The 26366-nt window shown below is 40.7% G+C and overlaps 1 protein-coding gene across 5 annotated transcripts in view; it reads right to left on the bottom strand.

Annotated features, from left to right (window-relative positions):
• The window catches only part of PIK3R3 (phosphoinositide-3-kinase regulatory subunit 3), a 135257-nt gene that overhangs the window by 10755 nt on the left and 98136 nt on the right, over nucleotides 1-26366 (bottom strand). For all 5 annotated transcript variants that reach the window (XM_019017756.3, XM_019017747.3, XM_004025714.3 and 2 more), the window contains 4 exons: nucleotides 16092-16272; nucleotides 15231-15356; nucleotides 11111-11253; nucleotides 4975-5151 (listed from right to left, as the gene is read on the bottom strand). In XM_019017756.3, the coding sequence (XP_018873301.1) occupies nucleotides 4975-5151; nucleotides 11111-11253; nucleotides 15231-15356; nucleotides 16092-16272 (627 nt within the window). The remainder of the gene's footprint in view (nucleotides 1-4974; nucleotides 5152-11110; nucleotides 11254-15230; nucleotides 15357-16091; nucleotides 16273-26366) is intronic.

Genomic DNA, 26366 nt, shown 5'->3' with positions numbered 1-26366 from the left:
TTAAACAAAATGTGGTATAACTATACAACAGACTATTATTTGGCCATAAAAAGGAATGAAATACTGACATATGCTACAACGCAGACAAACTTTGAAAACACCATGCTAAGTGAAAGAAGCCAGTCACAAAAGAGTACATTTTACGTTATTTTCATTCATATGAAATGTCCAGAATAGACAAATCCATAGACACAGAAAGTGGATTAGCGGTTGTTTAGGGCTAAATGAAAGAGGTGATAGGGATGTTAAGTAAACAGTGCAGGGTTTTTTTTAAGGTGATGAAAATGTTCTAAAATATGTGGTGATGACAAAATACCTGTGAACATACTAAAAATATTGAATAATACACTTTAAATGGGTGAACTGTATGCGATGTAAACTGTATCTCAATAAAGTTGTAAAAGCAAAAAATAAAACCAGAACACACCACCCTCCACAGAACTTTTTTTTCCTTTTTTTTTAATACAGAGTCTCATTCTGTTGCCCAGGCTAGAGTGCAGTGGGGCGATCTCAGCTCACTGCAACCTCCACCTCCTGGGTTCAAGCAATTCTCCTGCCTCAGGCTTCCCACTAGCTGGGATTACAGGCATGCGCCACCATGCCTGTCTAATTTTTGTATTTTTAATAGAGACAGGGTTTCACCATGTTGGCCAGGCTGGTCTCGAACTCCTGACCTCAGGTGATCCACCTGCCTCAGCCTCCCAAAGTGCTGGGATTACAGGTGTGAGCCACTGCACCCGGCCACATAGAACTAACTCCTTTATCTGCAAACTCCCCTATATATATATTACTCAAAACTCATCAATTCCCTAAGCAGAATATGCATCAAAAAACCCATCATCATTATGTACCTATATTGTTATGGCCGTTATTATTTTAAATTTATGAATTTTGGTTTATGAATACTGTAGTCCCTGCTTATCCATGGGGAATAGTTCCAAGACAACCAAATAGATGCCTGAAACCAGACAGTACTAAACCCTATATATACTGTTTTTTCCTACACATACATACCTGTGATCATTTAATTTATAAATTAAGCATAGTAAGGGATTAACAATAACTAATAATACACTTTGGGAGGCCAAGGCAGGCGGATCACAAGGTCAGGAGATTGAGACCATCCTGGCAAACACAGTGAAACCCCATCTCTACTAAAAAAATAAAAAAATTAGCCGGGCATGGTGGCAGGCGCCTGTAGTCCCAGCTACTCGGGAGGCTGAGGCAGGAGAATGGCGTGAACCCGGGAGGCGGAGCTTGCAGTGAGCTGAGATCGCACCACTGCACTCCAGCCTGAGCGACAGAGTGAGACTCCATCTCAAAAAAAAAATTAAATAAAATAAATAACTAAGAATAAAATAGAACAATTATAACAATATGCTGGAATAAAAGTTATGTGAATGTGGTCTCTCAAAATGTCTTATTGTGCTGTATTCACCTATCTAGACTGTGGCTGACTGGGGATACCAGAAAACACGAAAAGCAAAACCGCAGTAAGCAAAACCATGGACCAAGGGGGACTACAATACCAAAAAAGGTAAATGGTAATCATGAAAGCTAGCCTTAACTCATGAGGAAAAAGAATTGCATATTAACAACAAAATTCCTTTTTTTGAAAAGGAATTTTTAAAAAAATTGATACCTAAGAAATTTTTAATGTATTTACTGAGTTATAATACACATAAAGCACATTAATCTTAAGTGTACTGATAAATTTCTACCTATGTATAAACCCATGGAACCCGACTCATATCAAGATTCGAACATTTCTAGAACCCTTAAAGGCTCCTCATCCCATTTTCCCATCAAAATCCCCACCATAAATAATCACTATTTTTAATTCTATCATCATAGATAGGTTTTACCTATTCTTGAGCTTCCAGTAAATGGAATAATATCGTAGAAATTTTTTTTCTATATTTAAGCAACGAAATTCTGTATTTAAACACTCAAGAATATCCTACTAGTAGTACACCAAGATCTCAGCAGACAATCACATAGAATCCTTGTGGGCTATGGAGTGGCCAGTCAAGGAAATGACCACATCCAAAGAGGGCTTAAAGAACTAATGACAGTCTTTAGCTAGGTAGGTATCACAGAATTCCACCCTATTCCTTTAAAACAAGACCAGAGAGAGATCATACTCAGTATCATGCAGCAATGCTAATATGAGACACATATTTTACTACCAGTCTTCTTCAGGACCGACTATACAAATTCCAGCATTAGAATAGATCAAATCCACCAAGCCCAGAGACAATTCTCTGTTAGAAACATCAAAGCATGGACCATGGGACACTGAACTATTCTCCTGGAAGCAGCCCTTCCAAAAGAGGTAATGGCTGCCTGTGTCTCCCTACACTTCTGAGTTGTCCTTACTTGTAGGTTATGAATTTGTCGTCCATGATGTTATCTAAACTCTTTTATATTTGTTGTTGTTGTTGTGTCACTGTTTTGTTTTTTGTGTTTTTTTTTGGTGTGTATGGTTTTTGTTGTCTTTTTTTGCTGTTGTTTTCTTTCTGTCTTCTGTATTTAGTTTATACAACCCTTTAAAGAACCTTCCAAGGTCTGGTTTGCCACATGCTATATAGTCTGAATGTTAGTATCTTCCCAAAATTCATAGGTTGAAAATCTAACACTCAAGGTGACGGTATTAGGAGGTGAGGACTTTGGGAGGTGATTAGGTCATAAAGGCAGAGCCCTCATGAATGGAATTAGTGCCCTTATAAAAGAGGCCTGATAGAGACCTCCTAGCTCCTTCTACCAGGACATAGGTAGAAGGTGCCATCTATGAACCAGAAAGCAGATCCTCACCCCTCACCAGACACCAAATCTGCCAGTGCCTTGAGTTTGGACTTCCTAGCCTCTAGAACTGTGAGAAATTTCTGGTGTTTACAAACTACCCAATTTATGATTTTTTTTATAGCAGCCTGAACAGACTAAGACACCACACTTATTCACGCCCCTTGGGATGGTATATTCCTTGTATTTCTTATTGCTTTTCAGGGCAAAGAAGGACTTCCATTCATCGTTTTGGTGTATAGCATAGCCTTTTTGAGCCTTTCTTCAGCTTCATGATGTGACCAGAACCACGTGAGCATTCCAAGAGCAGACACACCCTACTTACAGATAAGAGCACCCTCCTTGCCTTGTTTACAAAGCTCTTCAGTATGCTATATACACTTGGCTTGACTTTTGGCCACAATAGCAAACTAAAATGATCTCTTGAGAGAGCTGGTATTAAAAACTACTCAGCATGGTGTAGTTGTAATTGTTTACCCCAAGAAATATCACCTTAGGCTGGGCACAGTGGCTCATGTCTATAATCCCAGTACTTTAGGAGGCCAAGGTGGGTACATCACCTAAGGTCTGCAGCTTAAGACCAGTTTGATCTACATGGTGAAACCCCATCTCTACTAAAAATACAAAAATTAGCTGGGCATGGTGGTGCATGCCTGTATTCCCAGCTACTCAGAAGGCTGATGTAGGATAATCACTTGAACCCAGGAGGTGGAGGTTGCAGTGGGAGCTGAGATTGTGCCATTGCACTCCAGCCTGGGTGACACAGTGAGACTCCGTCTCACCAAAAAAAAAAAAAAAATCACCTTAAATCTTCCTCTACTGAAACTCTTCTGCCACAGTTCCAATCTCTAGGTGTATATTTCATCCTCTCCCTCTTTCTCACACAAAGAACCCTGAAGTCTATGGAAAACCCAGATTCAGAGGTCTCTGCTCTGTCTTCTCCTGCCAGTAGTTTGAATTGAGTGGTGTTACATGCATCAAGGTCACCCATAGATGCATTTCAAAACAGTCTATTCGTTACCCAGAACTAAGCCCAATATCCAGTATCTTCCTTTCTCATGCATTCTGTCCTATGAAGCAGTTATTTATGTTTCTAAAAATATAATTCACACATTTTATTCTGATACTATCTTTCCATTTATATTTGGATATTATCTCTATTATGCCTATATTTGGCTAAATTATATAGTTTTCCCTCATACTAAAGAATTAGGTTTCACTACTCAGTCAAATTACCTCAAGTGCCTTCTATAGACACATTTCTGTTATTTAAATAAAGAATGTCATTTTGTTTTTGTTGTTGTTTTTGAGACTCACTCTGTTGCCCAGGCTGGAGTGCAGTGGCACAATCTCGGCTCACTGCAACCTCTGCCTCCCGGGTTCAAGCGATTCTCCTACCTCAGCCTCCCAAGTAGCTGGGATTACAGGCGCCCACCACTATGCCCAGCTAATTTTTTGTATTTTTAGTACAGACAGGGTTTCACCATCTTTTTTTTTTTTTTTCCAGATGGAGTCTCACTCTGTCACCCAGGCTGGAGTGCAGTGGCATGATCTCAGCTCACTGCAACCTCCGCCTCCAGGGTTCACGTGATTCTCCTGCCTCAGCCTCCTGAGTAGCTGGGATTACAAGAATGTGCCACCACGCCCAGCTAATTTTGTATTTTTAGTAGAAACGGAGTTTCACTATGTTGGCCAGGCTGGTGTCTCGAACTCCGGACCTCAGATGATCTGCCTACCTCGGCCTCCCAAAGTGCTGGGGTTACAGGCGTAAGCCACAGTGCCCAGCCTAGAACCTATTTCCCCTCAGAGGAAATAGAAATTCCCCACTGAGTTCTAGTATGTAAACAAAGATTCTGATTTTTATGTTTTAGGCAAACATTAATCTGTTCTTGTTAACATATAGCATTTTACTCATGCCACAGCCAGCCTCTGAGATTTCCAAGGCATTTGTATGGATCAAGAGTCCTACATTCTGGTTTGCTCCACATATTAACTTTAGATTAACTCTGGTACCCCCTACAACTACCAAGGACACTTTCCTAAATTCTTACCATCTTACTGGCCAATTCTCAATTACAAATCTCTAGTCTCTTCTTCCACCTCTAGTGTCTCTAGTGCTGGTAGTAACCTGGCACTAATGTCTCCCTCCCCATACACTCCCAGACTACTTACACAAGGTGTTGATCTCGGATCTTTCGCAGCTGGATCAGGTCAGGTTTGATACTATTCATTTTTTTATCTATTTCTCGGTTGTCCAAAGCTTGTTTCTTCAAATCCTGCTCTAGACGCATTTTGCTATCATGAATCTCGCCCAGACGTGATTTCAATTTATCATAATTCATCATAATTCTGTAAAAATATTTGACATGTTAAGGCTAAAATAGAAATCAAGCAGACGGATCCTACTGGGTGAGCACGGTCCTAATATCCTTTTTTTTTCCCTTGAGATTGAGTCTCGCTCTGTCACCCAGGCTGGAGTGTAGTGGCATGATCTCAGCTCACTGCAACCTCCGCCTCCTGGGTTCAAGCAATTCTCCTGCCTCAGCCTCCCCAGTAGCTGGGATTACAGGCGCATGCCACCACACCCGGCTAATTTTTGTATTTTTAGTAGAGATGGGGTTTAGCCATGTTGACCAGGCTGGTCTCAAACTTCTAACCTCAGGTGATCTGCCTGCCTCAGCCTCCCAAAGTACTGGGATTACAGGCGTGAGCCATTGCACCCAGTGAGGTCCTAATATCTTAAGCGTGGTGAACATTTGTTTTTGCCTGGCCCATATCCATTCCCATTTCTGGTATTAGCACCCTGATGTTCCCTGGAGGTAAGGATTCATTCCCCCGTCTCAGATCCAGGGATGGAAACACACATGGCCCAGACTGGCCAATAAGAATATTCTACTCTATCCCATCCCTACCCTCAGGCCACAGTGACTGGTTCAGGAATAGGAATAAAACTCAAACTGACCCAATGAGAGTCAATTCTAGAACATTTGCTAGAACTGTATTGTTAAAATAAATTCTCTCTTTCCACACAAATTGCTAAATTATGAATATGCAGTTCTCATCCCAGCAGCTATACTGTCACTTCACCAGCAATGCCTGCCTGAGGATAAAATCAACCCAGAGAAAAACTGAGCCAAAATACAACATGAGAGAGAATCCCAATAACCTTGTTTGGGCCCTGAATCCAGCAATGACTGAACAAGTAAAGCTATACGTTTGATATTCCAGAGGTAGCATAACAAAACAGTTAAGAACAATGGTTTTGCAATTAGCCTACCTACCTCTGAATCTCTGCTGTCACTTGCTGTGGGGCCATGGGCAAGTTATTTAACTTCTCAGTGCCTTCATTTCCTCATCTGTTTAAAATGGTGATATGGTTTGGCTGTGCCCTCACCCAAATCTCATCTTGAATTGTACTCCCATAATTCCCACATGTTGTAGGAAGGACCCGGGAAGAGATAACTGAATCATGGGGGCGGTTCCCCCATACTGTTCTCGTGGTAGTGAATAGGTCTCACAAGATCTGATGGTTTTATCAGGGGTTTCTGCTTTTGCATCTTCCTCTTTCTCTCTTTGCCTGCTGCCATCCATGTAAGACGGGACTTGCTCCTCTCCTTGCCTTCCACCATGATTGTGAGGCTTCCCAAGCCACGTGGAACTGTAAGCTTAATTAAGCCTCTTCCTTTTGTAAATTGCCCTGTCTTGGGTATTTCCTTATCAGCAGCATGAAAACGGACTAATTTAGTAAATTAGTACTAGCAGAATGGGGCACTGCTGAAAAGATACCCGAAAATGGGGAAGTGACCTTAAAACTGGGTAACAGGCAGAGGTTGGAACAGTTTGGAGGGCTCAGAAGAAGACAGGAAAATGTGGGAAAGTTTGGAACTTCCTAGTGTTGAATGGCTTTGCCCAAAATGCTGATAGTCATATGGACAATAAGGTCCAGGCTGAGGTGGTCTCAGATGGAGATGAGGAACTTGTTGTGAACTGGAGCAAAGGTGACTCTTGTTACTTTTTAGCAAAGAGATTGATGGCATTTTGCCCCTGCCCTAGAGATTTGTGGAACTTTGAACTTGAGGGAGATGATTTAGGATATCTGGCGGAAGAAATTTCTAAGCAGCAAAGCATTCAAGAGGTGACGTGGGTGCTCTTAAAAGCATTCAGTTTTAAAAGAGAAACAGCATAAAAGTTTGAAAAATTTGCAGCCTGACGATGCAACAGAAAATAAAATTCCATTTTCTGAGGAGAAATTCAAGCCGGCTGCAGAAATTTGCATAAGTAACAAGAAGCCAAAAGTTAATCCCCAAGACTATGGGGGAAATGTCTTCAGGGCATGGCAGAGGTCTTCAAGGCAGCCCCTCCCATCAAGGCCTGGAGGCCTAGAGGAAAAAAGAGTTTCGTGAGTTGGGCCCAGGGTCCCTGAGCTGTGTGCAGCCTAGAGACTTGGTGCCCTGCATCCTAGCCACTCCAGCCATGGCTGAAAGGGGCCAACATAGGGCTCAGGCCATGGATTCAGATGGTACAAGCCCCAAGTCTTGGCAGCTTCCATGTGGCATTGAGCCTGCAGGTGCACAGAAGTCAAGAATTGGGAACCTCCACCTAGATTTCAGACATATGGAAACACCTGGATGCCCAGGCAGAAGTTTGCTGCAGGGGCGGGGCCCTCATGGAGAACCTCTGCTAGGGCAGTGTGGAAGGGAAATGCAGGGTCGAAGCCCCCACACAGAGTTCCTACTGGGGCACCGCCTAGTGGCACTGTGAGAAGAAGGCCACTGTCCTCCAGACCCCAGAATTGTAGATTCATTGACAGCTTACACCATGTGCCTGGAAAAGCCACAGACACTCAAGGCCACCCTGTGAAAGCAGCCAGGAGGGAGGCTGTACCCTGCAAAGCCACAGGGGCGGAGCTGCCCCAAACCATGGGAACCCATCTCTTGCATCAGCATGTCCTGGATGTGAGACATGGAGTCAAAGGAGACCATTTTGGAGCTTTAAGATTTGACTGTCCTGCTGGATTTCAGACTTGCATGGACCCTGTAGCCCCTTTGTTCTGGCCAATTTCTTCCATTTGGAACAGTTGTATTTACCCAATGTCTGTACCCCCACTGTATCTAGGAAATAACTAGCTTGCTTTTGATTTTACAGGCTTATAGGCAGAAGAGACTTGCCTTGTCTCAGATGAGACTTTGGACTGTGGACTTTTGAGTTAATGCTGAAATGAGTTAAGACTTTGGGGGACTGTTGGGAATGCATGATTTGCTCTGAAATGTAAAGATAAAAGATTTGGGAGGGGCCAGGGGCAGAATAATATGGTTTGGCTGTGTCCCCACCCGAATCTCCTCTTGAATTGTACTCCCATAATTCCCATATGCTGTGGGAGGGACCAAGGTGAAACAACTGAATCATGGAGGCGGTTTCCCCCATACTGTTCTCATTGTAGTGAGTAAGTTTCACGAGATCTGATGGTTTTATCAGGGATTTCTGCTTTTGCATCTTCCTCATTCTCTCTTTGCCTGCTGCCATCCATGTAAGACGTGATTTGCTCTTCCTTCCCTTCCACCATGATTGTGAGGCTTCCCTAGTCACGTGGAACTGTAAGTCCAATTACATCTCTTCTTTTTGTAAACTACCCCAGTCTCAGGTATGTCTTTATCAGCAGCATGAAAATGGACTAATACAAATGGGTACCTACAACAGTACTTACTTCACTGGGTTTTTCTGTTAATTAAATGTGACAATACATGTAAAGGACAAAAACATTCCCTGACATTATCTTGGTAAGCACGCAACAGATGACAGCTATAAGCTTTTCCAACACACAACGTTTTGCTATGCTCTGAACCCTTATGGTAATGACTGTCTACATTATTCCCTTGTCACTCAATATGTGGCTTTATATTACTATTAAAACTTCATATGCTGGACACACACCTGTAATCCCAGCACTTTGGGAAGCTGAGGCGGGGAGGATTGCTTGAGCCCAGGAGTTCAGGACCCCATCTCTACAAAAAGATTTTTAAAAATTAGCCAATGCAGTGGCACTTGCCTGTAGTCCTAGCAACTCGGGAGGCTGAGGCAAGTGGATCCCGTGAGCCCAGGAGGTTGAGGCTGCAGTGAGCCATGATCATGCCACTTCATTCCAGCCTGGGCAACAGAGCAAAACCCTACCTCAAAAAAATAAAAAAAATAAAAAATAGGCTGGGCACGGTGGCTCATGCCTGTAATCCCAGCACTTTGGGAGGCCAAGGTGGGCAGATCACCTGGGGTCAGGAGCTCAGGACCAGCCTGGCCAACTTGATGAAACCCTATCTCTACTAAAAATACAAAAATCAGCCGGGTGTGGTGGCATGCGCCTATAATCCCAGCTACTTGGGAGGCTGAGGCAGGATAATCACTTGAACCCAGGAGGCGGAGGGTGCAGTGAGCCGAAATCGCACCACTGCACTCCAGTGTGGGCGACAGAGCGAGACTCCGTCTCAAAAATAAATAAATAAAACAAAACGTTATCATGCTACTTTACTTCCGTCTGCAACAAAACTACAAATCCTTTTCCGTTTCTTCATCGTTAATAATAATTATAATTAGGCCAGGTGCAGTAGCTCAAGCCTGTAATCCCAGCACTTTGGGAGGCCAAGGCAGGTGGAACACCTGAGGTCAGCAGTTCAAGGCCAGCCTGGCCAGTTTGGCAAAACCCCATCTCTACTAAAAAGTACCAAAAATTAGCCGGGCATGGTGGGGGGGTGCCTGTAATCCCAGCGACTCAGGAGGCTGAGATACAAGAATCGCTTGAACCCAGGAGACAGAGGTTGCAGTGAGCCAAGATGGCACCACTGCACTCCAGCCTGGGCAACAGAGAGAGACTCCGTCTCAAATAAATAAATAAATAAATAATTATCATTTATTGAAAGTGCATCATGTGCCAGGATATATATTACTTAATTCTCCAGCATTCCAACAAGATATTATTCAGTTTATGGAAGAGAAAACAGACTGAGAAAAGTTAAGTAATTCACCCAAGTTTATACAGCTAATAAATGGCTAATTCAGAATTCAAGCCCATAGTTTTAACCATTTAAGCTACACTGCCTCACAGCACTTAGCTCTAAACTCATGCCATTAAGCTACACTGTCTCACAGCACTTTAACCATTAAGCTACACTGCCTCACAGTGCTTAGCTCTAAACTCATGCACACAGAAATACACTAATACTGTGGTCCTAATATGAGAAATAATTTTGCTTTTCCATTGCATATTAATTACTTGTATTTATTATCCACTTTAGCACTCAACCCACTATAATCTAGCTTAGTCTTCCAATACTCCACTAAATTTGCTTTGATAGGATTTCAATATCCTTTTAGTTATCAAATCCATTACTTCTCCTGCCACATCCTTTCTGTGTAATTTCATTCTTAGCATCTACCATCAACTACACACCTACGCCTCCCAAATCCTTTCTATACCAAGTTCCAAATCCAAATAATCAGCTGCCTGCCCCCTAGTGAGCTCCATTTGTGTTCTCACAGGAACCTCGAACTCACTCGTTCCAACCCTAAACTCCCCTCATGTACTTCTTATTTTAGTGAAAAACACCATCTTCCAGTCTCTCACACCAGAAATCTAGGAATAATCTTTGACTTCTCCCACACCTACCATATCTGGTCAGGCATGAAGTCCTTAGCATTCCTATGACCTCCCGCTTCTTTTCTGCTATTTCTCTAGTCCAGGCCCTCATTATCGTTTAACCTGATGACCACAACCGTTGCAGTCATGTGCAAGTCAGGCTGGTGTTCCTGCCTACAGTCTTGTTCTACTACAATTTATTCTCAGACTGCTGCCAAAGTTGATATTCAATTCAAAAAAATATTCAATGAGCATCCATTATGTACTCCCATACATAAGTGGGTACTAGGGCTACCAGGGAAAATAAGCCACCATGCCTACTCTCAATGAGTTTAAAGTTGAGTGGGCATGGCATTCAGTAAATGTTACACTAGCGATCAGGACCAGACACCACAGGGACCCAAAATACAGCCCCTAAATTGGTCTCCGGAATCAGGGAACAGTTTCTAGAAAAGATGATATCTAACCTGAAGTCCTAACGGATAAGCAGGAGTTAATTTGGGAGAATGAACAAAGAGCAGAGGAGAGAGGAAGTTCAATTTGGTGCCATTAGTGGAAACAGCAAGTGGTTCCAATAGTAGGGCTGTGCAGTTTGAGGGGGTAAAAGCAAACAAGACAGAAATTATTGGGGAAGAAAAGAAATCCTGTCTCACTGATGCCCTTGGAGGTACTAAGTAGACTTACCGTTCAATCTCCTTTTCATTCCCCTCTCTGCGAAATCGCTCAATATATTCTTTGCTATGTTGTTCTTGTGTGTGACACTGCTCTTCAAATATTTTAATTGTTTCATTAAAAGCTTCTATTGCAGTCCTCTTCATCTGTATTTCCTACAGGAGAGAAAAAGAAAAAACACAGGCTTCATTATCTTTATTATTTTCTTCTAACCTTGGTCTTAAACAAATTTTGTAATTCCAGTTATTAATGTAATCCCATATAACACCTAGTCTTTCAAAAGTCTTTCTCCTTGTTTAGGAGGACTAAAACAGGAGCTTTTATTCAACCCCTACTCTATTACTTGTATGTAAAATACATCATTTAAACTATAAAATAGGCCAGGCGTGGTGGCTTACACCTGTGATCTCAGCACTTTGGGAGGCCGAGGCAGGCAGATCACTTGAGGTCAGGAGTTCAAGACAGCCTGGCCAACATGGCAAAACCCTGTCTCTACTAAAAATACAAAAATTAGCCAGGCGTGGTGGCGGGCGCCTGTAATCCCAGCTACTCAGGAGGCCGAGGCAGGAGAATTGCTTGAACCCGGAAGGCAGAGGTTGCAGTGAGCTGAAATTGTGCCACTGCACTCCAGCCTGGGCGACAGGGCAAGACTTTGTCTCAAAAAAACAAAAACAAAAAGGCATCTGAATCACGACTCCCCAAAAATCTTCAGGTTAAATTTTGTTCAGTTTGCTTTTTAGAAAGGCAATAAATATGCATAAGGGTCTAGAAAAACTGCTGTCCTGAATGTTTACAATTCTAGAAGTTTTGATGCTTATGGGATAATTCCTACATTATCTAGCACTTACTAGGCTGGGGTGTTTGGTTTTGGTTTTGGCTTTGGTTTCGGTTTCGGTTTTGGCTGGTGGGTGGGTGGATTAGTTTTTTTAAAACTGTTGCTTAAGCTGGACTTGAAATCCTGGGCTTAAGGGATCATTCCACCTCAGCTTCCCAACTAGTTGAGACTTTAGGAGGGCACCACACACCCAGCTTAAGCATTTGTCACTTTTGGCAATTGATTACTGAGAATCCACTATACAGAAATTACCATCTGGTGATAGAGATTTGTGAAACGTGAAGTCTGCCCTCCAGGACTCAGAATATACAGGTGGAACAGATTTCTGAACTCTAATAAGGTTTGGTTTCATGTCATGGAAGAGGCAACCAAGTGATATTAACTAGTTATTTATTGCTTTACAGAGACTTCACAGAGGAGGTGACACTTAAGCTAGGTCTTAAAGAACTGAGATAGAGGAAGAAAATACAGCACTGCACAAAGGAGGCATGTTTATGTATACATAAAACAACAAGGCATGTTCAAGGATTAGTAATTGCCCAGTAGGGTTAGAACATTAGAGGATTAGTAGATGAGGGAGGCTGGAACCTTGTGATAGTCCATACAGTTAAGATTACATCATATGTATCTTAATACTAAAAACTAACTAGAATTCCCATATGCCAAATATCTTGGTACTAATTCTACAACTCTTAAATTATAGTGGAGAGCTTTAGCTCCCTTGCCAAGTTAGAAATTACCTATAAAGTTCTGGCCCTGGATCTTCAAAGAAAACACTAATAACTTAGACTTTATTAACACTGGTAGATATATTGGTAAGTAGAACAGCAAAGGGAAAAGTATTTGATATCACTACTAAGTCAGCACCTCCCCCATCAACAATGCCACTATACCACTACACCTGCCACCAAAACTATAAACCTACCTGTTCACCTCCTCTCTTCCTTCCCCTCCCTTTATTTACATGTGCTCTGGGTCTCAGCTCCCCTTCCTTTCTGGGTACTTCACTCTATCGTATCAGCTAGCCCCTTCTACATCATTAACTCTACCAGTCTAATGGTTCCTTCTTAGCAGCATATAAACAAGCTCTGGTAACAACACTTTGAAAAAAAAGCATTCTTATTCCAAAACTCTCTTCAAATCACAGATAAGCTTCTTAAAGAGTTGTTTATGGCTGGGCACCGTGGCTTACGCCTGTAATCCCAACACTTTGGGAGGCTGAGTTGGGTCGATCACTTGAGGTCAGGGGTTCAAGACCAGCCTGACCAACATGGCGAAATCCCATCTCTACTAAAAATACAAAAATTAGCCAGATATGGTGGCAGATGCCTGTAATCCCAGCTACTCAGGAGGCTGAGGCAAGAGAATCACTTGAATCTGGGAGACGGAGGTCACAGTGAGCCGAGATCGTGCCACTACACTCCAGCCTGGGCAATAGAGTGAGACTCTGTCTCAAAAAAATAAGTAAGTAAAATAAAAAATAAAAATAAAAAAAGAGCTGGCCAGGCACGGTGGCTCACGCCTGTAATCCCAGCACTTTGGGAGGCCGAGATGGGTGGATCACCTGAGGTCAGGAGTTTGATACCAGCCTGGCCAACATGATGAAACCCTGTCTCTACTAAAAATACAAAAATTTGCCGGGCATGGTGGTGCACGCCTGTAATCCCAGCTATTCAGGAGGCTGAGGCAGGAGAATTGCTTGAACCCGGGAGGCGGAGGTTGCAGTGAGCTGAGATGGTGCCACTTCACTCCAGCCTGGGCGATAGAGCAAGATTCTGTCTCATAAAAATATCAATAATAAAATAAAATTTAGGTCAATAAATGTCAAAAGAATATAACTTTAATGAATATACTTACTAACAACAAAACTAATTTAAATTAGAAATAAATAGTATATTTGAAAGTCCCAAATATTTAGAAATTAAAAACACAAGGGGCAAAAGAAGAAATCACAAAAAATAGAAAATATTAAAAACTGAATAATAAGGAAAACAGTATGACAAAATTTGTGAGATGCATATACACAGTGCTTAAAGGAAAATGTACTGCTTTAAATGCTTATTTTAGAAAAGAGAAAGTTTTTAAACCAATGAACAAAATTTCCACCTTAAGAAGCTAGGAAAAGAGAAAATTAAACTGAAAGCAAGCAGAAAAAAATTAAAAAGAGCAGAAATTCATGAAACAGAAAGTAAACACTAAAAAAATCCATTATTGTTATCTACTAGAAAGAGCCCAAGGTAAGTTATTGTTGCACTAAGAATTCACTAGGAATTAAGTCGAATCAACATAGACTAATGCTTCTATAAATCATTTGATATTCAAAATAATAACCTGTGTTCCAAGACAATGTACATGAGAAATACAGTTAAATATATTTTCCTAAGCCACTTCTACCCAAATATTATAAAAGGTAAACTTCTCTGAAGATATTCACCTTCATCAAAATTCCAAACACTTTTGACAAACTATGTAACAACTTAGGGCAAATTAAACCAATCCAAGTCTAGCTAAAAAACAATCTAAAAAGTAGTCAGGCCTAAGAAGTCCTAGGAAAGAAACTAGATTATTCTACAGAATTTTGCTCTATATCATAAATATGAAAAGTATTACTGGTTATTAAAGTTAATGATCTAAAAACTGTGTAGCTAAGTCTACTAGTAAGCCCACAATTTCCATCCATCAGCTCCTTCTTCCTCAGTAAATCCCCACATTAGCTGAGCACACCTGACCAAATAAAAACTAGATTTCTCAGCCTCCCCTACAGCTAGCTGTGACCTGTAGCTAGGTATGCCCATGTGACTTAGTTCTAGCCAGTGGGATAAAAGTGAAAGCAGAGTGTGCTTCTTCTAGGAAGTTGTCTTAAAGATAGAGAACCTTCCTTTCTCCTTCCTATTCTTACTTCCTGTTTACTAGAATGTGGTTGTGATGGCTGATATTAGAGTAAGCCCTCTTCCACAGATAGCAAAGCATCAAGACAGAAAATGTCTATAAGTTCTGAGGATGGTGGAGTTACCCTAACACCCCTGTAGTGCCTATATACACAGGAAAGAAAACTAAATTTCTATCTGAAGCCTTTGTTTTTTTTTTGTCACTTGTGACCAGTTAATATTAACTGATACAAATTATATCCTTAACCAATTAAGAAGGGAGGGGAATTTATATCATTAAAGTTTCAAAAAGGCTGTTTAAGCCTTTAAGACATTAAAACAGCTAAAGATCATCAAGTGAATGATCGAAAATTTGATGTAACTAAAACATTGCACACATACTAGTCAAAAACAACATAAATATACCAACCTGGGATGTTCTAGTATATTCTTCATACAGCCTATCATACTCTTTACTCTTCTCCTGATACTGAGAGTGGTATTCTTGCAGTTTTTTACCTACTGCATCAATATTATCTTCTTTTACCAACTGATCCTATACAGGTAAAGAAAAAAATAAAGAATGTTAACAATTCTGACATGTGGAAATAGATTTTCCACATCTATTTTTTAAAGGAAAATATCACCTCAACCATCTATTATTTTTAAACTATATTTCAACTGTACAACTTTAAGCCACTGTATTAATATCAAGCACACAAATGTACCAAATCCTTTGATAATATTAAGATCAGCCTTTAAGTCACATCAAAATGATTAATACTTTAAAAATTAAGAAATGAAGTGGGAGACATAAACATAAGTATTTTTATATAAAGGTAACAAGTACATGCAATAAGATATTACAGAAGGGTAGCCACAAAATAAGTTCCAAAAATATCTAAAATCTTAAGTAGGCACTAGGCGCAATGACTCATGCCTATAATCCCAACACTTTGGGTGGTCAAAGTGAGACGACTGCTTGAGCCCAGGAGTTCAAGACTAGCCTGGGCAACATGGCAAGACCCTGAAGTTGTGGCATGCACCTGTGATCCCAGCTACCGGGGAGGCTGAGGCAGGAGGACCACTTGAGCCCAGAAGGTCAAGACTGCAGTGAGCCATATTCATGCCACTGCAATCCAGCCTGGGCAACAGAGACCCTGTCTCAAAGTAAATAAATAAATAACAAAATGGCTAGTTTTTTAAAACTGATAAGCCTGGTAAATAAAATCAAATAAGGCTGTTAAATAATCACTTGCTCAATAGCTAGCAAGGATTTCCATAATCATACCTGTTGGTATCTGGACACTGGGTACATCAGCTTCACATCAAGTTTGGGATTGTACTGAGCAAGAGATTCATGGTGATAGTGGTTAATGAGCTCCACCACGGAATTAAATGTCAGAGGATCAGAAAAGCCATATTTACCATCCCGGTGATAGATCTTTATTAACTTATTATTGCCTCCCTTCCTGTGAACAACAAGACAACAACTGTGGATTTTTTTTCCCCCAAATTCAACTGAACTACTGCTTTCATATGGAGACGTGAAAGCTTGGTGTCACATGATAAACAAGTTTTACTATGTTAATGAGGCTGGAAGGAGTGAAAAGGCATGTTATTGTGTGTGTGAACATATATATATATATATATATATATATATATATACATATATATATATATATATATATATATATACATATATATATATATTTCATTTTGCATTGTTTTGTCCATAAAATACTTTGGTTATTAAAGGTCAACATATCTACACAGCATTCAGTATGAACAAATGTAGCAAAAAAATCACTTAGGAAAAATAAAACAGAAGTAAATTCTATTTTTGTTTATATTCTGAATGAATTTTCAAATTTAAATTCTATCAATATTTTTATCAGGAAGAACAGAAAAAATCTCTTAAGGACCTAAAGATATGTGGTTGTATGTCTCTGTGGGGGGAGCAGAAGCCATCTCTATATGAAGGGAATGATAAACATTTGTCACACAATCACCAACACACTCAAGGTTTTGTTGTTAATGCACAAACATAACTGAGCTCCTTAATCTAGGATTTATAGCTGCGTCATTAATCTAGAACCTTATATTATTTTGTCTTTTACACTTGCTTACAATTCTCAGAAATGACTGTTCAGGCAATTACAACATGTAAATGATTCAAGTCATTCAACTGTTTTACAAAGTATAGCTTTTGAAGAGCTATGTATATTAGATGAATGTAATTTCATGCTTGGACAGTTCAGGCCACCTTTGTTTACTGAGTCATATCTAAATGGTCCCTTAAAAGATAATTTACAACTAAAGTTTAAAATAGCAATGTTTTGCAAGTCCCATAAGGCATAATCTAAAACCACAGCAGGTTGATTCATAGCAAAATGCTGTACCATTCCCATTCAACTATTCTTATAGCAGCACGCAGGCTTATGCCCCTAACTCTCTTTATGCCATGCCATTTTATATAAATAGCATTTACATAAATGACCATTTTATATAAATGACCTTTTTGTAAAAGGTCAAACAGTAAGATTGACCCTATAAGCTGATTTAAACAATGTTTAGGTCAGTTTTTAGATGGATGATAAATTATTTCTATTAAATGTACATGAGAAGGACCATCTAATCATATACAGTTACTATAAATGTGTACACTCACACATACAATAATTGCAAGCTGGCCTCTCTGTTAAAGTTAAAAGACATTCATTCATTTAAAATGATGTGCTGAATATCTATGTGCCAGGAATTACACAATGCACTACAGATATATGATAAACAAGCCAGACACAGTCCACGCTCTCATGGAGCTTCCAGTTTAACAGCATAAGGAATGTATCTCTTTCAGTTTATTAAGGAAGATAACAAACTTCTCAAGATAGAACACAAAAATAAACAACTAAATATACCAAATGGTAATAAGTCTGTTGGGAAAAAAAATAAAGCAGAGTAAAGGGAAAGGAGTTCTTGTGATGGAGGAATTGTTTGTACTGCTCAAGGAAAACCTCTCTGTTCAGGTGACATTTGAACAGAGTTCTAAGTGAAGTGAGGGAGCTAGTACAGCAGATATGTACGGGAAGTTTCCTAGAGAGAGGTACAGTAAGGGCATGCTTGGCATGTTCGAGGAACAGCAAGAAGGCCAGTGATGCTGGGCCTGAATGACCAAAAGGGAGAGTAATAGGAGACTAGGTAAGACATGTAAAAGGAGCTTAGATTATGTAATAACAGTCTGTAGGTTACTGTAAGGGCTTCAGCTTTTACTGAGTGAGAAGGGGAGGCACAAAAGGGTTTTCAGTAGAATCATATAATCTATCTTGTGGCTTAAAAGATTCACTCTAGCTGCTGAGTTGAGAAAAGACTGTTCAAAGGAGGCAGCAGTAGAAGTGGAAAGATCACTTGTGAAACTTTTATAATAATCTAGGCAAGGCATGATGGTGTCTTGGATGAGGGTAGCAGTAGTAGAGGTCATGAGAAATAGTGAGATTCTTAACATATTTTGAAGATAGAGCTGACAGGATTTGCTGATGGCTTGGATACAAATATGACAGAGAGACAAGATAAAGATGATTTCAAGGTTTTTGTCATAAGCAATCAGAAGAATGGAATTGTCATTTATTGACATGAAGAAGGCTAAATGTGTTTAGACCAGGCAGTGGCTCACGCCTGTAATCCCAGCACTTTGGGAGGCCGAGGCAGGCAGATCACTTGAAGTCAGGAGTTCGAGACCAGCCTGACCAATGCAGTGAAACCCCGTCTCTACTAAAATACAAAAATTAGCCTGGCGTGGTGGAGGGCACCTGTAATCCCAGCTATTCAGGAGCCTGAGGCAGAAGAATCGCTTGAATCCAGGAGGCAGAGGTTGCAGTGAGCCGAAATCACGCCACTGCACTCCAGCCAGGGGTACAGAGTAAGATGCCATCTCAAAAAAAACAATATGTTTAAAGGGGGAAAAAGTTGGTTTTAGACACTTTAAGTTTGAGATGCCTCCTAAACATTCAAAAGCAGATGATCCAGCAGGCTACTTAAAGAATCTAAAGTTCAGGAGAAAGGTCTGGGCTAAAGATAGAAATTCAGGAGTTACCAGCCGATGTATGTTATTTGATGGTGAGCATAGCTGGACAGAAGAAGAGGTCCAAGGCCTAAGCACTGGGGTATGCCAATGTTTAGTGGTCAGAGACATGGAAGGAAGAATCAGCAAAGGAAACCAAAAGGGAACAATTAATGAAGTGAGAGGAGAACTAAGAGTGTGATACCCTAAAAACCAATACGTACAAAAGCACTTCAACAAAGAGGAAATTATCAACCAAGTCCAATGATAATCAGGTTTGGCAAAGTAGACAGCACTAAATGAACTGACTAAATGGTTTCAGTGAAATGGTAAGGATAGAACCCTGACTGGAATGGATTCAAGAAAATGAAAGAAGATAGAAATGCCCATAGACAAGTATCTCGAGGAACACTGCTATAAATAAGGGCAGAGAAATAGGGAAGTATCTAGAAAGAGATATAGGGTCAATTATTTACTATTCTTAAATGGGAGATAATAGAGTATATTTATATGCTGATGGGAATGACTCAATAGACAAAAATTGTTGATCCAACAAAGAGGACAACATTATTCCTAGAGTGATGTCCTTGAGTAGATTAGAGGGATGGGATGGGATCCAGTCTACAAACAGAGAAGCAGACCCTGGACAAGGACATGAACAGTCATCCACTGGAACAGAAAAGCGGCAGACTATTCACATTAATGTGTAAATATGTTGATAGCTGTGGTAATAGGAGCATGAAGGAGTTCTCGTCTGACTGTGTCCACATATCAGTGAAATTAAAAGCAAGTTCTATATAGTTAAAAGTGGGAAGAAAGGTTGTCCTTTAAAAGAGAAAAAAAGAACATGTGAAATTGTCATTTAGGAAACTGACGAGGAAGCAGGATGAATGCACTGTGGAAATGCAGAAGTTAAGCTGGGCAGTTTTAAAGGTCACTTAAGGTTAGTGGTCATAATTAATGTGAAACCAGTCCATGTGGTCACGTCCCCTTCTCCATATTCAGCAGCTCAAGTATAGGGAAGGACTAGGTGGAGAACTGAATTTAATACCGTGTTGGAATTTAGTCTGGTGACTACACTGGAGGAAGAGAGGAGCAAGTTTGTTAAGGATATATTCACATGGGTAATTTTAATAATAATGTACATGGACTCTAAGCAGAGATGAGAGAAGGAATGAAGGAATTGAAGGTCATGCTAGTCCTCCTTGTATCTCAGCACCTAGTCCAATGCCTGGCAGATAGCAGATTCTTAAAGATTTGTTAAGTATCCAGATTTTCTACAACAAATACTATTTACCAATTTAAAAAATAAGAGCTATTGAACTGAAAAATCTCTATTTCTTCACTACCTACTACTCTCTGCAGTCTGGTTTTACTCTCATTCCTCTCATTTAAGAGTCACCAATGACTTTGAACAAATTCAGACTCTGTCCCCTTCCTTTATCCCAGGCCCTCACTCTCTCCCTTCTCAATATTTCATCCTTCCATAACTTTGATGAAATTATTATTTTCTTTCAACCTCTCAAACCACTCTTCCTGTCTCCTCCAACCCTAGTTATTCCCTAAAAAAAAATTTTGCCTTCAGCCTCCACCTTTTAAATTTTATATATTTTTTTCCATAAAAATCCCATTTATGCATATGGTAGCTTGACTCTTTCTCTGGCCCTGTACTCTCTCCTAAGCATTAAATCTAAATTTCTAGCTATATCCTAGATACATTTTTACCTTGCAGTTCTGGAGCAGCTAGAAGTCAACATCTATCCCCGCGGTAGCTCACGCCTATAATCCCAGCATTTTGGGAGGCCAAGGCGGGCAGATGACCTGAGGTCAGGAGTTCAAGACCAACCTGGCCAACATGGTGAAACCCTGCCTCTACCAAAAATACAAAAATTAGCTGGGCGTGGTGGCACACGACTGTAATCCCAGACTCAGGAGGCTGAGGCAGGAGAATCACTTGAACCTGGGAGGCGGAGGTTGCAATGAGCCAAGATTGCACGCCATTACACTCTAGCCTGAGCAACAGAGCAAGACTCTGTCTCAAAAAAAAAAAAAAAAATATATATATATATATATATATATATATATATAGCCTGATCACAATTTCCCTACCGAAAAAATGCAGTGGTTCAGTGGTTCTCCCCACCTACCTACAACATTAAATACAAACTCCCAAGTTTTGGAATTCAAGGCCCTCTTAAACATGACCCCTTTCCTACCTCCTATCCCCTACCACTTCTTCTTCACAAACTTTATCTTTTAGCCAAACAGGACTACATCTCACAGAAAGCAGCTATAAAATCTCACCTCTGTATATTTGCTCCTATTGTTATCTATTCCTGCTACTCCCCTCCCACTTCCTACATGTCCAAACCTATCCCCTTCTTCAAGATATTCTGCAAATGTAATCTCTTCTGTGAAGGTCAGTTTTCTACATTCTCTTAACAAAGATATCTCTTTTCCTCCTTTCAGCCACCAAAGCATATTTTGTGAAACTCTCCTGCTATTAAACTTTCACTCAAAGCCATTTTCTCATTCCCTTTGTCCTCACTAGATTATACATTCCCAGAGATAAAAGTTTTAACTCATTGTTAGATACCCTGCAGAGTAATTAGCACTGAGTTGCAACTATTTATTAAATTGAATTAAGATCATCACTCTTCTGCCCTGCAAAAATCTATCAAGGCCTAGCTCAACTGTCATTTCCTGCGAGAAACTTTCTCTCTGTCTTTCTCTCATTAATTCTTTCACTCAAACAGTTACTCAACACCTATCAAACACCTACTGTATGTCAGACCTTGTGATAGATACATGAAAACTTTCAAACATTCTTGCTAATGCTATCAAGTGATAAATGGATAAACAAAATGTAGTATATACATATAGCAGACTATTATTCAGCCTTAAAAGGAATGAAATTCCACAACTTAGTGTGGGATTAAAACCATTTTCCAGATAAATAAGAAGCATATTCATCTATTAAATAAGTATTTATAAGCTGCGCATGGTGGCTCATGCCTGTAATCCCAGGACTGGGGAGGCCAAGGTGGGAGGATCACTTGAGACCCTTAGTGTGAGACCAGCCTGGGCAACATAGTGAGACCTCATCTCTACAAAGAAATTTTTACAAAATTAGCCACCAGGCATGGTGGCACACCCCTGTAGTCTCAGCTACTCGGGAGGCTGAGGCAGGAGCCTCAAGGCTTCAGTGAGCTATGATCACATCACTGTACTCTAGCCTGAGTGACAGAGAGAGACCCTGTCTCAAAAATTCAAATATAAATATATATATACATATATATTTATTAGGCATCCATTCTCTAATGCTTACCCAGTATCAGGCACTAATCTAGACACCGGAGATACAGCAATCATTAAACAAAATCCCCAACCTCAGAGAATTTAAATTGTAGTAGGCCAAGACAGACTAGGTGGGAAGGGAGAAGAAAATAGACAGTGAGCTGCCCATACAGTGAATTAGTCAATGCCACAGGCCTACATGAGTCAGACTATTCTGACTGTTGCTTTGCTTCTGCTGTCTGTTATGATAACCATGTCCACCTTGCCTTTGTCAAATGAGTCCCTTCACTTGGCCTCTGCTACCCTGGAATCCAGTTATTCCCATTGCATTTAAATTTTTCAATTGACTGACTGCAGTTTCCATTTTAATGTCTGGCCTACAGAGAAGGGCAATCATGGCATTTAGGGATGATGGGGTTCTCCTCACAAATCTGTTTCTCAAAGTACTGCTGAAAAGTATGTGGTCTGGACTCACCCAGTGTAAATAAGTGGATTTTAAGTGACAAATCCACTGTAGCAACCCAGTCTCCTGCCTAAGCCTTTGAATCTCTTCCTCTGTGTTAACCAAGGTAGATCAGACACCTCCAGCTGGCTCACAGTAGGCCATCTTTTCATCCATGTTTCAGCCAACTAACCAAATAAACCGTTGCCTTTCTTTTTTCTTTGAGACGGAGTCTTGCTCTGTCACCCAGGCCGGAGTGCAGTGGCGCGATCTTGGCTCACTGCAACCTCCACCTCCCAGGTTCAAGCGATTCCTCTGCCTCAGCCTCCCGAGTAGCTGGGACTATAGGCGCATGCCACCACATTCAGTTAATTTTTTTTTTTTTTTTTTTTTAGTATTTTTAGTAGAGACGGGGTTTCATGTTGGCCAGGCTGGTCTCTAACTCCTGATCTCATGATCCGCCTGCCTTGGCCTCCCAAAGTGCTGGGATTACAGGAGTGAGCCACCATGACCGGCCAACTGTTGCCTTTTCTAACTCCCTGAGCCACAATATTAAATGCAGAATGTGTTTGGTGGGCCAAAAACAAATTCAGCTGGGCGCAGTGGCTCATGCCTGTAATCCCAGCACTTTGGGAGGCAGAGGCGGGCGGATCACGAGGTCAGGAGATCGAGACCATCCTGGCTAACACAGGTGAAACCCCGCCTCTACTAAAAATATAAAAAATTAGCTGGGCGTGGTGGCGGGCGCCTGTAGTCCCAGCTACTCAGCAGGCTGAGGCAGGAGAATGGTGGGAACCTGGGAGGCGGAGCTTGCAGTGAGCCGAGATCAGCCACTGCACTCCAGCCTGGGCAACAGAGCTAGACTCCGTCAAAAAAAAAAAAAAAAAAAAAAAACAATAAATTCAGCCTGACTCAACTTTATGTTCCTTCCACCGTTATCTCACACCCTAAATACACCCTAAATATCTATTCCCATACATATTTTCCAGATTTCTCCTTGTATAAATTAGAAACCTCAAGTAGCTTTTTTACCATGTAGCACATCTCCTCATGAGTAAAACTTTGTACCTCATCTTTAGGGGCTGCTGGGACTCAAGTCTAGCTATAGGTCTAGAAGCAAAGAGGTGTGGTGGGGGTGGGTACTGAGAAGACTCAGCATCCTCTGGCTTAGCAGCTGCCTAGAGGAAGGCCATTATGGTTTCCTCAGGCAATGCAGAGTCAATCCCCTCAGACAAAGGTGGAAAGGCCAGTGTAGAGGGGATGCTGTTACTGGGGGTTCGAGGCCATTTCTGCTGGCAAACAAGACTCATCAGAATTTAGGAGCTCAACGTCCCCAGCCTCATCAGGGTCTTCCCACACATCCCCATCCAAACGTATAGAATTCCATCTTTCCCAACCAATGCCCTCATTTTAACAGCAGATACCTTACAAGGCTGATATTTCACCTTTGATTGTAATTCAGCTAATCACATGATGACAGTATGTGTTTGATTTAGTGCAATTTCAGACCTTTGGCAACAGAAGAGAAGATTCTGACTTAGGGCATATTTAGAAGCTCTTGGGCTATTTATGGCAGAGCGGGGGCCAGGAAATCAAAACCCTGAGCTCACCCTTTTCTTTCATCACTTCGTCCAGCAATATTAGAAAACCTTGGTTTTCTACAAATGTTTGACAGTATCAAATACAGGGTTGCCAAGTTCCTTGCCTCTTACAGGTGGTAAATTAGAAGTATCAAATGCAGATATTTAGCATATCGCTATATAAACAGTTCACAGCATGGACTGTCAGTGCTCTCTGTACTATTAGAAGTAGGGTCCTTAGCATTTTTAAGTCTCATCAAATTAAGAGAGCCAATTCCGGGAACCCCAAAATTAATTAAGGAAACTCATCCTTAAAATTCTCTTCCTCAGGCTGGGCACAGTGGCTCACGCCTGTAATCCCAGCACTGGAAGGTCGAGGCAGGAGGACTGCTTGAGCCCAGGAGTTTTGAGACCAGCCTGGGCAACACAGGGAGACTCCATCTCTACAAAAAATAAAAAACACAAAAACTAGCTGGGTGTGGTGGCATGCGCCTTTGGTCCCAGCTACTCAGGAGGCTGAGGTAGGAGGATCACTTAGGCCTGGGAGGTTAAGGTTGCAGTGAGCCATGATCATGCCACTGCACTCCAGCCTAGGAGACAGAGCAATAACCTGTGTTAAAAAAAAAAAAAAAATTACCTTCCTCTAGAATCATTCCTGGTACCAAATCTGTGTTAATCAGAGTTCTCCAGAGAGACAGAACCAATAGGAGAGAGACAAAGATAAATATGAGGGGATTTATCAGGGGAATTGGCTCACATGTTTATGGAGGCTGAGAAGTCCCATTACAGGCCATCTGCAAGCTGGGATGCCAATAGTGTGGCTCAGTCCAATTCCTAAAGCCTCAGAACCCAGGAAGCCAATGGTATAACTCTCAGTCCAAGATTGAAGGCTTTGAGAACCCATAGGGGGTGAGGAGGATTGGTATAAGTCCTGGAGTCCAAAGGCTGGAGTTCTGATTTCCAAGGACAGAATAAGAGTGTGCTCCAGCTCCAAGACAGAGAGATAAAATTTTTTTCTTTCTTTTTGTTCTATCCTCAGCCAATTGGATGGTGCTTACCCACACTGAGGGGCGATCTTCCTTACTCAGTCCACTGACTCAAATGCTAATCCGCTCTGGAAACACCCTCACAGACACATCCAAAATAATGCTTTACCAGTTCTCTAGGTAATCCAGCCAAATTGACACCTAAAATTAATCATCACATATATTAAGGCCATGGGACAGGACAAGCTCACCTTAAGAGAATGAATACACAGAAGAAAAGGAGGCCCAGGTCCCAAGCCCTGGAACACTTAAAATTTAGATATTGAGCAAAATAGCTTAAAGTTAGGAAGAAAATCAGGAAAGTGTGACGTCTTAACAGCCAAAACAATAAACTGCTTCTAAGAAGAAGTGTCTATGACTAATGCTGCTAAGAGGTCAAGTAAGGTAAGAAGAGAAAAGTGTTTAGCAGTCTCCATGGAGTGGTGGAGACAGAAGCCTGAGTGGAGTAGAGGAAAAATTGTGTTCAATGAATTACTGTAGAACACTGATTAGTCAGCACAATTCAAGTGCAAAGGTATTAATTTCTTTAGCTCTTTACCAGAAACTAAAATAGTGCCTCCAAATTTATGCCATACTAGCATAAAATGAAGCATTATTTTTCCTAAAGATATTAGGCTGGAAAGGCAGGAAACAGCCAGATGAATCTGGATTTAAACTCTTCCTCTACCACTTTCTAACTATGTGACTTTAGGCAAGTTCCTTAACCATGTTAACCCTTAGTTACCTCATCTATAAAATGGGAATAGTAATAATACCTACCTCATAAGGTTGTTGTGAAGAATAAATGATCTACTGCATGTAAAGGCCTTAGTACAAGAAAGTTAGTCATTGTTATTGTTACTGTTATTTTCTTTTTGTTAAATATTTCCTTTTTTAAAAAAATAATAAGGTTTTATTGTAACTGGGCTACTTTAATTATTAAAATTAAATGTGGAAATTTCTCATGGAGTTTTCTTAACCTTTTAAAAATATGTGCAAATATTAAAAAATCATATATCCATCACTTAAAAGACTCTAAATATGCCCATATGAAAAGCATGATATAGGCTAGGAACTGCTTTATCTTCAGCATATCCTCATCAACCAAAATTATGCTGAGTTCTGCTTTCTAAAGTCTGCATTAAGGAAGATAATAGGGTTA

The sequence above is a fragment of the Gorilla gorilla genome, chromosome 1 (genome assembly GCF_029281585.2).
Source record: "Gorilla gorilla gorilla isolate KB3781 chromosome 1, NHGRI_mGorGor1-v2.1_pri, whole genome shotgun sequence".
Classification (NCBI taxonomy): Eukaryota; Metazoa; Chordata; class Mammalia; order Primates; family Hominidae; genus Gorilla; species Gorilla gorilla.
This window is presented reverse-complemented; position numbering and strand designations above follow the sequence as displayed.